At 37.1% G+C, this 12,330-nt stretch overlaps 1 protein-coding gene across 10 annotated transcripts in view; it reads left to right on the top strand.

The window, feature by feature from the left end:
• The window catches only part of PKHD1 (PKHD1 ciliary IPT domain containing fibrocystin/polyductin), a 640,097-nt gene that overhangs the window by 284,071 nt on the left and 343,696 nt on the right, over positions 1-12,330 (top strand). For all 10 annotated transcript variants that reach the window (XR_011974315.1, XR_011974316.1, XM_072642432.1 and 7 more), the window contains 3 exons: positions 2,268-2,459; positions 3,859-3,984; positions 12,093-12,149. Coding sequence is in view for 8 of the 10 variants with exons in the window: in XM_072642432.1 (XP_072498533.1) it covers positions 2,268-2,459; positions 3,859-3,984; positions 12,093-12,149 (375 nt within the window). In the remaining 2 variants the exon portion in view is untranslated. The remainder of the gene's footprint in view (positions 1-2,267; positions 2,460-3,858; positions 3,985-12,092; positions 12,150-12,330) is intronic.

The following is a 12,330-nucleotide window of genomic DNA, read 5'->3' as shown; positions in this document are numbered from 1 at the left end:
TCAGGAGTTCATTTCTGTTCTCATATACTTGAATTTCATCCATTTTCCCCATCATAGATGATATAAATAGTCTCCTAGGAAAAACTGAGAGAAGTTAAGGAAGCCAATCACGATAATAGTAATCATTTACATCATATGCCATATTTCACAAAATGCATTACACATATTGATCCTAACACTAATCCCATGAAATAGGTAGTTAATTATCATTACCTCCATTTTATAGATGAGGAAACTGAGTTTCACACAGGTTAAGTGACTTTTCCTCGTTACGTATCAGTAATTATCAGTGCTGAGATGTAAACCTAGGTCTTCTGAATCCATCCAGGGATCTTGTCATGATTATGTGTCTTGCACACACTATGAAGAGTGACTAGGTTTCCCTCTAGTCCGAACCAGAAGGAATTGGATGCAGTATTGTTCCTTCCTCATAAAAACTAGTTTACAGAGCATGCTATTTAGAGGATGAATGCTAAACTGAAATGACCATATGTAAGCCTCTTCCCAGATGTTCAGCCCCTCAAGGTGTTCTACCCCACTTCTTCCATAGAAAGTGAGGCTAGGAACCCTACAGCAATTCAGAGGAAGGCAGCATAGAATAGTGAAAAAGGATACTGAACAGGGAAAAAGGAAACTGGCCCTCATCCTGGCTTTGCGATTTACATAATTTGTTTGCCTCTGAAGTTCTTCATCCATAAAGAAAAAAAAAGACATTTGGCAACAGGGAAATGTTAGCTGCTGCGGCTCTTTCATCTTGGAGAGATAGGTTCTACAAGTGATATTATCCGAGTTAGGCATTGTACACTAGAAAGAGGCCCTGAAGTCGCGACCTGGATTCAAATTTGGCCTCTGATATTTACTGTTTGTGTGACCCTATGAAAGTTGCTTAACCTCACTGGGCTTCAGTTTCCTTATCTGTAAAATGAAGATACTGGACTAATTTATACTTAACATCCCATCTAATTCTGAAGTATAATCCTTTCTTCAGTCATTTTTCTGTCTTGTCCAACTCCTTGTGACCCTGTTTGGGGTTTTCCTGGCATAGACACTGGAGTAGTTGCCATTTCTTTCTCCAGCTCATTTTACAGATGAAGAAATTGAGGCAAACAGGATTTAGTGACTTGCCAAGGTCAAAGAATAAGTTTCTGAGACCAGATTTGAACTCAGGTCTTCCTCACTTCAAGCCCAACACTCTATCCACCGAGCCACCTAGCTGTCTCAATACTAATCTCATGAGTCATAAAGATGACTATAGGAACTAAAGACAGTGTATTATTAAGCCTGTTATTTACCTTACTGGCAGCAGTAATAATGATAGAAGTGTTACATGTGCAGTTCCTTAATTATAACAGACGTTACATGGCATGTTATGGTTTACAAAAGTCTTTATGTACATAGATCTTATTTGAATCTTACATTGTGCAGTAGAAAGAATACTCAACTTGAGTCACTGGATCTTAGTTTGAATTCTGACTCTGCTCCATGCTACCTATGTTAACTTCTTCTTCATCTTAATTTCCTCATCTAGAAAATGAGGATATTGGATTATTTGATCTCTAAGGTTCCTTCCCTATGACCCTGTCATCCCTAAGAAATAAATCTTATGGGTGATGTTCCCATTTTACAAGTGATGAAATGGAAGCTCAGAAAGATTTGACTTGTCTGGTCACAGAACTAATGTGTGTCTAACGTGGGATTTGAACCCATTGTTTCCTTTTTCTAAGCAAGTCATTCTTTCTGGGGCAGCTGGGTGGCCCAGTGGATAGAGCAGCAGGTCTGGAGTCAGGAAGATTCATTTTCCTGAGTTCAAAGCTGGCCTCAGACACTTACTAGGCAAGTCATTTAACCCTGTCTGCCTCAGTTCCTCATCTGTAAAATGAGCTGGAGAAGGAAATCGCAAACCATTCCAGTGTCTTTGCCAAGAAAACCCCAAATGGGTTCATGAAGAGTCAAACATGACTGAAATCACTGAATAGCAACACTAGTCTTTCCATGGGTTACACTCTCAAGGAGAACTTCAATCTTGATTACAAAGAGGTCACATAGCACATTTATTTGAAATCATAAGCTTCCAAAATGCATTTTAAAATGAGTCAGGGAATGCAAATTTGACTTACAAAATACATTTTCAGGGAGCTAATCTCTGGTACCAAGTTAGATATACCTGCATCATGCTTGCTATTGTCAAGAGTGATCCCTGTTTACAGCAGCAAAGTAATGCAAGGAATAGTTGCTATTCTGTGACACTTCCCTTTACTGTGTTTCAGATGTCTTCCAGCACTGCTTATATTCAATGAGTAAAAAGAATCTGGGATCAGTGACTCTGGGGGCTGTAGTTATTGTACAGTCATTCCCAGGAGAGCCCAGTCAGGTCCAACTGCAAGGAGTCCAATTTCAGTACATGGGACAAGCCTTTCGGAAACACCTGTGTGCACTAAATATGATTGGATCTATGAAAGGTAAGGTGGTTAGTACTATAATATTCCAACACTTCCTTTTTCTTCTTCACTTCCTTTTTTCTATTTCACCCTTCTTCCCTTCTGTCCTATGGTGTAATTAAAAAAAAAACTGCCTTTTTGCCCTGATTCTATAGGCTTATATCACACACATGAGACACAAGTGATCATCAAGGCCAGAAAAAATAGATGGACTTTTGTATGCTTTGATTTCAACACCACCCAAAGGTATCTCTGCCTTGATTGTGGTCCTGATTGACCATGGTTCTGGAATTCCTCCTAATTTTCTTGCCTTTGAGTTTATCTACCTTATCTAAGTGGGAGTAACCCAGGGTCTGCCCATGCTACAGATTCTAGAATTTCATGATGGATTGAAGGTCCCTTTCAAAAGTTCCTGTGGCCATATCCAAGGTACCTTCTATAAGAGCTGCTCCCAGCTGAGTGCCAGAGGCTACTGTTGAGCTTGGAATCCCTGATCTGTTATTTGAGTCCCAGCACTACCACTTACCTACGTGACCTTGAGTATGTCACTTAATCTCTTTGGACCTGAGTTTCCTCATCTATAAAATGAGGGGATTAAATTATATTTCCTTTAAGAACTATTCCAGCTCCAGATCTATGATCCTAAGACCTTGACATACTGCTTTTCAAAGTCTGTTGGGCTTTGTACACATTACAGTGATTGTTCCACTGTACAAAAATAATTTTCAAATTTAAAAAAATGTTGCATTCAATTTTTATCACAATTAGGGATGAAGATCTACTTGTCCCTTCCATATGTAAAATGAGGAAGTTGGACTGGATGATGTCTAAGGTCCTTTAAGAACCTCAGTCTATGTTTTTATGATCCCTATAATCCATCATAGAAAAATCTTTGCTGGTATGTTAAAAAACAAAACAAAAAATTTGATTTGCATTTCACAAAGTGGCTTACCCCCTTACCTCATATTACAAAATACTATTAAAAAAACAACCAAACAGCTATGTCAGTTTTCAAGTCATATCCCTTATTCTCTCTTAAGGAAATGTCATCATATTTTGGCTAGGTTGAAGTCAGCAGGCCTCATGATAACTTTTATAATGGTCACATGTTCATGTATCACCTAAAATACTTTCCCATCCTCTAGCATGGTTTTCATAGTTTAGTTTTTGCTTTGTGATTAAGTTGTGCTTTTTTTCCTATTTACATTTTTTGATTTCCACTTCCCTGGGAATTCACCTTTATTGGCCAAGTTGACGTTTCTTCATATTGTCACTCCCTCTAACTTATCTGTCAGTGAGAGTGTGATTTCTTAAACAACATGACTTCCTTTGAGTGTCTTTGGTAGTATGTAGTAGAGGCAGTGGGCCATAAAATAACTCTGTTTCTATTCTAAATATCTTCATTCCATTCCTGTTCCAGATTCATACATACGGGGCTGTTCAATACAGGATTCCTTCAGTAGAGGCCTCAGCCTGTCCAGGACCTCAAATCTCATTGTGGAGAATAATGTGTTCTACAACATTTTAGGCCATGGCTTACTACTGGGTGAGTGAAGGAGGGCTGATCGTCATCAGCATTCCTGAGTAGAGCATTTTCTTTTTCCTCCTGGTGGCATCTATCATTTAAAAATTCAGATTTTCCATTTGCTCATGTGTTAGCTTTTGGTGCCTACAACCTGCCTGAGGTTCGTAAACATGAATTCAACTCTGTCTTCATCATTATTCAGAATTCTGGACCAGCAAATGACTACACATGAGTTTGGAGTCCAAGGGAAGAAGTACCAATTTTGGGGACTATCAGTTTTATATTCAAATTTATATTTAAATCCTACCCCAGATAGTCACTACCTATGTGATTCTAAACAAGTCAATTAACCTCTAAGCCTCATTTCCCTCATCTGTAAAATGAAATAATAATAGTGCCCTATGGTTCCAGAAGCAAGATGATGGAGTAAGCAGTAAATCTCCATAACTCTCCTATATTCTCCTCCAAACTACCATGAGATAGTGGCCTCAAACAAATCCTAGAACAACAGAACCAGCAAAAAAATGGGAGAAAACATTCTTTTAGCCCAAGAAACTTGGAAGATCAGCAAGAAAAGTTTGTCTCATTCAGGTAAAAGGGGAATGCAATCCAGGACAGGAAGTGACCCAGCTAGCCAACAGCAAGCCCCACCCCAGCAAATCAATGGGAGATCCTGAGCCTCAGTGTAGTAGAGCAGGCAAATGCCAACACTATCTGTGCAATGCTGCACCATGTTCATCAGCATAGCTAGGGGAATAGACTTTAGCTCTGAGAATGGCCAGATGCTTCAGCATAGCCCTGGGCAAATAGGCAAACTCCAGTGGCCAGACTACCATGTGTTTTTAGTGTAGTCTTGGGGAAATGAAGAAGGACGCCACTAACCTCAGCACATGACACTCACTAGTACTAGGAACCCCTGGCTCAGTATCAGGCAAGCTGCCAGACCCCTATGGCCTCCAGTAATGCCAGCCACTCCCACCCAACCCCTTCATCAAAGCATCAGACATGAGGGTCCCTCATGGCCCTCAGACAACAATCACTGCACAAGAAGCCTGAGACAGTGCCCATTACACCCTGGGAGCAGAGCTTAAATATAAAAGAAAGGAAGAAGTCCAAAAAGATGAGCAAAAAGCAACAAGAAAAGAATCTGACCATAGAACACTGTCATGGTGACAGAGATCAAGATACATACTCACACAAGGACAATAGTGTCAAAACCCCTATGGACAAAATCCCAAGAAAAATGGGAAGTGATATCAGGCCCAGGGAATAAAAACATCATGGAAGAGCTCAAAGAGGAGCTTAAAAGTCATGGAAGAGAAGGAGGAGAAAAATTGGGAAAAGAAATGAATGATACAAGAAAATTATAAAAAAATAATAAACAGCTAAGGAAAAGAAAACAACAACCTAAAAAAGTAAAAAAATGAACCCCCAAACATAAGAGATTCAATGCATCTGAACTGTTCACTTCCCTACATGGGAAGATGATACTTGTAATTCTTAAAAATTATACCAGTGAGAAGTGAATATACATAGACAGAGGGTATGGATATAAGGTGAATTTCAGGAAATGGCATAAAAAAATAATTATGAGATGAGAAAGAGGAGTACAATGTATGTAGGAGGAAGGGAGAGGTAGAATGGGGTATTATTTCAAATAAAGAAGTTTAAAAAACCTATTATAGTGGATGGAGAGATGGAAGGATGGGTGATAGGCATCACCTCTTATCAGTATTGGCTCAAAGAGGGAATAATATACACAATCAGTTAAATATAGAAATCTATCTTGCTGGACAAGAAAGTAGGCAAGGAAGAGATTAAGTAAAGGGAGTGGACTAAGAGAAGAGAGTGTAGACTGCGGGAGCTGGTAGACAGAAGCAAAGCACTGTTGAGGAGAGAGAGGGTAAGAAGAGGAAGACAAACAAGAGGAAAAACAGGATGGAGGGATAGACACAGTTAGTAATCATAACTGTGAATATTAATGGGATGAACTCTCCTATAAAATGGAAGCAGAGAACATAGTAGATCAAAATCCAGAACCCTACAATATGTTGTTTTCAAGAAACACACTTGAAGCAAAGAGACAAATACAGAGTAATGTTAAGGGGCTGGATCAGAAACTACTATACTTCATCTGAAGTAAAAAAAGCAGGGGCAGCCACCCTGATCTCAGACAAACCAAAAGCAAAAATGGACCTAATTAAAAGAAATTAAAATTGAAATTACATCTTGATAAAGCAGAGATAATAAGGTAATATCAGTACTAAACATATATGCACCAAGTGGCATATATTCTTAAAGGAGAAATTAAGTGAGTTACAGGTTCATGACCACACAAGAGATAGGGAGCATTATGAAAAGTAAAATAGATAATTTTGATTATATTAAATTAAAAAGTCTTTGCAGAAACCAAACCAATGCAACTAAGATTAGAAGAAAAACAGAAAGCTGAGAAACAATTTGCAGGATGTGTCTCTGATAAAGGCCTCATTTCTCAAATATATAGAGAACAAAGTCAAATTTATAAGAATAAAAACCATTGCTGATTTGATAAATGGTCAAAGGATATGAATAGGAAGTTTTAAGAGGAAGAAATCAAAGCTATCTATAGGCATATGAAGGACTCTAAGCTACTTTTGATCAGAGAAATGCAGATTAAAACAACTCTGAGGTATCACCTCACACCTATCAGATTGGCTAATATGACAAAAAAGGAAAATGATACATGTTGGAGAGGATGCGGGAAAATTGGGACACTAATGCATTGTTGGTTGAGTTGTGAACCGATCCAACTACTCTAGAGAGCAATTTGGAACCATGCCCAAAGGGCAACCAAACTGGGCAATACCCCTTGATCCTGTAATACCACTACTATGTCTGTATCCCAAAGAGATCACAAAAAAGGGAAAAGGATCTACACGTGCAAAAATATTTATACGGTGTCAAAATTTTGGAAACTGAGGGGATGCCCATCAATTGGGGAATGGTTGAATGTAATGGAATACTATTGTTCAATAAGAATTGATGAACAGGCAGATTTCAGAAAAACCTGGAAAGACTTGTATGAACTAATGCAAAATAAAATGGACAGAACCAGGAAAATAGTGTGCACAGTATCAGTAACATTTTGTGATGATCATCTATGAATGACTTAACTCTTCTCAGCAACAAAATGAACTTAGAGAAGCACAAAAGGCTCATGAAAAAAATGCTATCCACATTCAGATAAAGAACTGATGGACACTGAATGCAGATAGAAGCATATTTTTTCCACTTTATTCTTTTTCATGTTTTTTTCCTTTTGATCTGTTTCTTCTTTCATAACTGTAACTAATATGGAAATATGTTTTACATGATGGCACATATATATTCTACATCAAACTGCCTACCGTTTTAGGAAGAGAGGAGGGGAGTTAGGGAGAAAAATTTGGAACTCAAAATCTTATAAAAACTGAATGCTAAAAATTGTCTTGACATGTAATTTGGAAAGGATAAAATACTATTAAAATAAATCTATTCAATAAAAATAGTAAAGAAAGGTTAAAAAGAATAATAATAACCTACTTCCATAGGTTGTTTTGAGGATAAAGTGAAACAGCACATGGAAAACACTTCAATGCATTATAAAAATGCTAACTATTTTATTTTTGTCTAGATATGATTTCATCTGAATTCTCATTAGGGGAATTCTTGCTGATGCAGTACTGCAACTCACCCTCAGTTTCAAATCTTAGAATGTTGTCTGCTGTCCTGAAAGATTAAATCAATCAGAGAACTAGTACATGTCAAAGATGAGACTTGAATCAGGTCTTCCTAAAAATAAGACTACTTCTCCATTCACTGCCTGATGCTGTTTGTCAGTATTTAACCTTATTGAAAGGTCAAAGGGATATTTCTTTGCATGACTTCACAGAAACCTACCAAGTGTTACCTAGGTGGACAAAAATGAACATTGAAAGTTCTTGAATTCTTCCTTCAAGCCTTCTATTGTCTTCCCAAGAAATCCAGCCTATGTTGTAACTCCTTTGCATCACATTTTGAACTGAAATACCATAATAATATTCATTCTATACCCACTGTATAACAATGATGAATAACAATGGGGCAAGTGACACAATCCCAGTGCCCTCTTAGAACCAGCTAATAAAAAGGACAAGTCTAAAATGAAAGGGTATCAGAATAGAACACGTGAGCCATAGAATGTTTTGCTGCATGAAAGTTATGGAGAGATGTTTCTAGCTCTGTTATGTTATATTTAAATTCATTTAAAAATGATAGCTCCCTTTAAAAATTGGCCAACTGGATCAAAAGGCAGACTGTAAAACTTGAAGGTCTGCTAAGCTAAGTGTTTAATAGGGAAATTTTAGCACTAAATTCAAATTAAAATTGACATAAGCTTGGGAATCTAAGGGCAAACAGAAAGTTGAGAGACACATCAAATGGAAGAAAATCTGCCTAGGAAATGAGAAGCAAGAAATTATCACAAATGTAGGAATATATGTATAGAAGTATTGAAGAATCCCAAGAATAAAACTCTGAAGACATGAACTTAAATGATTTTGACGAGAAAGAGGAGGAAGTGGGCATCTAAAGAAATGTCAAAAGGTTTACATTGACTAAGTGAGATGTTTTTGGAGGCAAGTGGGGTTAAGTGAATTACCCAGGATCACATAGGTAGTAAATATCTGTGGCAGAAATTAAACTTAGGTCCTCCTGATTCCAGGACTGGTGCTCTATCCATTGCACCACCTAGTTACCCTTGATGAAGATTTTAAAGATGGGCACAGAAGATGATAGTAAGGGCTAGTCACTGAAGATGAATACTAAAGAGAGGAATTGGCTTATTAGGGATACAGTTAGGAGGGGCAGTTGCTAGAGCACAGTATCTGGAATCAGGAAGAACTGAATTCAAAACTGGGCTCAGATACTTACTAGATGTGTGACCCTGGGCAAGGCATTTACTTTATTTCTGCCTCAGTTTCCTCATCTTTAAATAGGGTTAATAATATCACCTATCATCCACAAAGGGTGCAAGGATCAAATCAGATATATATGTATATATAAATGCTAATTGTTAGTATTATTATTAAATTAGGGAGGCTCGAGGTCAGAATGAACAAAGATAATTAATGTTGAGGAAAATGTGGCCAGGTCAATGATATTTATGGGTATCTAAAAATGTGATTGATGAATTCTTGTTAGAGCTATTTAAAAAAATAGTGAGCATAAGAATAGGAAAAGGAAGTAAATGGGCAAATTCCATCTCAATTTTGGAAAAAAAGGAAGAAACTTAATTCTTCAAACTATAGGCCAATAAACTGGATATCTATTCCAAGGAAAATGTGAGTAGAAATTATCAAAGGGGTGCTTCTTTTCACTCTGAATAAGCATGATTTATCAAGGAAAAGTCATGTCAGATAAATGGCATTTGCTTTTTGACAGTTATCTTCACTGAAAGCCTACTCTAATGTCAAAAAGTGGTGCAGGCATGACTTGGTGGAGTCTCTGTCAGCAGACTGTAGTCTCTGACAGAGTCTACTAAACTACAAATACTTTAAGGACAGGCTCGGTAAAAAAACAATATCTATTTTCAAAAGGTCAGTCTAGTTAAATTTGAAGAAGTCTATGACTAGAGATTGTCTGGCAACTTTTTGGTCATAACAACTCTAAAAACATCCCCAAATCTTTTGCTCATGTTTATCAATGGAGAGGCTTACCCTCTAACATTAGATCATGAGTAATTGAAATATTGAAATCCTCCACTGGTTGATAAGGGAAATACCAAAGGCACAATGTATCAGGATTTCAGCAAGGTTCCCAACAGGTTTATATGATAGTCTTGTGAATTAGTTGGAGAGATGTAGAACTGATGATAATACAGTTAAGTGGTTTCATAATTACTGCATTAACTCAGGGAGAGTTACAATATTTTTTTTATTTGGCTCTGATAGACATTTGGAAAAGTTCTTTGAATAGTATGCTTATCACATTTTCAGATGATATACGACTCTTGGTATGATGGTTAAAATATTGGATGACATCACTGGAATCCAAAAAGATTTGAATAGGTCATAATAATGGAATGAAACCAATTAGATGCAGTTTAACAAGGAGAAGTGAGAAGTGCTCAAAAAGTAAACAGGTGCCCACTTCATTCTGCATCAGTCTTCACAGATTTCTCTAAACCATTGCCTTTGACATATCTTAATGGCATAATAGTATTCCATTATATTTGTGTACTATAAATTCCTGACAGAAAGGATATAGACATGGGCAATGTTGGAATTTGTTTTGCTTGGTCATGCATATTTGTTACAATGGTTCTTTTAAATTTTCTTTTTCTCTCTTTCTAGTTTTGGAAATGAGAGGGAGAGAAAATATGCTTGTTAATTAAAAAATAATTTAATTAAAAATGAAAAGTCAGTTGCATAATTATACGGTATGATTGATGTAGATAGACAACAATCTTTGTGAAAAAGTCTTATGAATTTTTGTGGACTACAAGCTGAATTTGAGTCAACAGAATGATATGGTAGCAGATAAAACTAGTCGCTCTTTGGGCTTTATTAATAGAAATTTGATGTGAAATATCGGGGAGTAGGCAGCTCTACTGTACTGTGTCCTGCTCAGACCACCATTTAGGATAGAGTTTTCATTTCTGAATTTCAACATTGATGGGCAAGAGGAGTGTAACATTGAAAGAGCTAGGAATATTTACCCCTGAGAAGAGAAGACTTCAAAGGTGGGGCTGGGAATGAGTATAATAGTTCTTTTTAAATATTTCAAACTCTCTATTGGAAGTAGGACTGGATGTGTTCTGATTGGCTCCAGTGAGAAGAATTAGGAGTAATGGGTAGAAATTGTACAAAAGTAGATTTTGGCTTCATGTGAGGGGAAAATAATCCTGACAATGTTCCTCAAAATAGTTAAAGACCTGGGTTCATGCCCTGACTCTGTCACTTAATGTGCATCATAAATGTCACTTAACCTCCAATGATCTCATTTTCCTCAATGGATCAGATGACTTTTAAGTTCTTTCCTGATCAAACATATGATCCCTTAGACTGTCATGGTGATATCCAACTGGTGAATTTTCCTTGATTAGAGAGGTTTTCAATCAAAGGGTAGGTGATAATTCTCTGGACTTCACCATTATTACTGAATTACCTTCTCCCTCCCTCCACTGCATCCTTCAGGGCCTCTTTCTCTTACTGATGAGTTCTTCCTGGAATTGCCATTTTGAGGAAGGGCCTAGGCTAACCACCCTTCATTCTCTGGATTTTTCCATCAGGCAGATCTTGTCTTTCTTTTCCCTTATGTTTGTATCCTTATTGCTTAGCACAGTGATTAGCACACAGTAAGATAATAAATGCTCTCATTTTATAGGTATGGAAAATGAGACTCTTGAAGGTTGTTGACTTGACTTGATCACTTGCCAGGGATGTTACCATTTTTGAATTTGTGTCCACAGCACCTAGCACAGCTATTGGTACTTAACCCTGTGACTTTTCCCCATTGTACAGATGAATAAAGAGTTTTAGTGACTTGTTTAGGGTCACTGAGCTAGCAAATATCTGAAGTTGAATTTGAACTCAGGACTTCCTGACTCCAAGCCCAGTGCTATATCCCTTATACCATCTAGCTGACTCCTGGAAAAAAATATAGCTAAGTGGAAAAGTATAATCTTTTTTGTTTTTTTCAATTGCCCACATTTAAGGGAAAATTGTACCATGAGGCATCACTGAGGTTCCAGATACCACTATCCACTGCCTGATGGCAGCTTTTAAGAATTGTAGAAATATGCATACTAGACTTACAAAATCTGACCTATAAAGTAACAAGGAACACTGTGAGGTGGTGTTGTCTTCTTTCCTGGTGGTGGTTCTTTTTTGACTGTTCCTACCCATAGCAATGTTTTCTTTGTTTCTCTGTTCAATCATCTCTCTGTCTGTCTCTGTCCATCTATCTCTCTCCCAATTTAAATGTTTATGATCCATGGATCCCTGAAATCTGTTTTCATGTATGATTCCTAAACTTAAAAAAGTTAAAAAAAAAGAAATATCGTTGGTATGTCTTGTTTTGTTTAGTGGCATGAAATGTGCTCCGGTTATACTGTATTTTTTCCTCAGGGACTTACATGGAAATGAGACATCTCCCTTGGAAGGCTGTCCCCAGAAGAAAAACTGGTAAATAGATGAATTTGTTTTAAATATATTATAATAAATTTAAGATGTCATGTATTTTACAGAGCAAGCCGATGGCATAATGTATAATGTCTTAAATATTCTTAAATGTGCTCAGCGCAGTTTGTCTATACTCTGTATATATTATATACCTACATACATATGCATATGACATATGCATATT

Source organism: Notamacropus eugenii, chromosome 2 (assembly GCF_028372415.1).
Source record: "Notamacropus eugenii isolate mMacEug1 chromosome 2, mMacEug1.pri_v2, whole genome shotgun sequence".
NCBI classification, from domain to species: domain Eukaryota; kingdom Metazoa; phylum Chordata; class Mammalia; order Diprotodontia; family Macropodidae; genus Notamacropus; species Notamacropus eugenii.
Note: the sequence above shows the minus strand (reverse complement) of the source record. Positions and strands in the feature narration are given on the sequence as shown.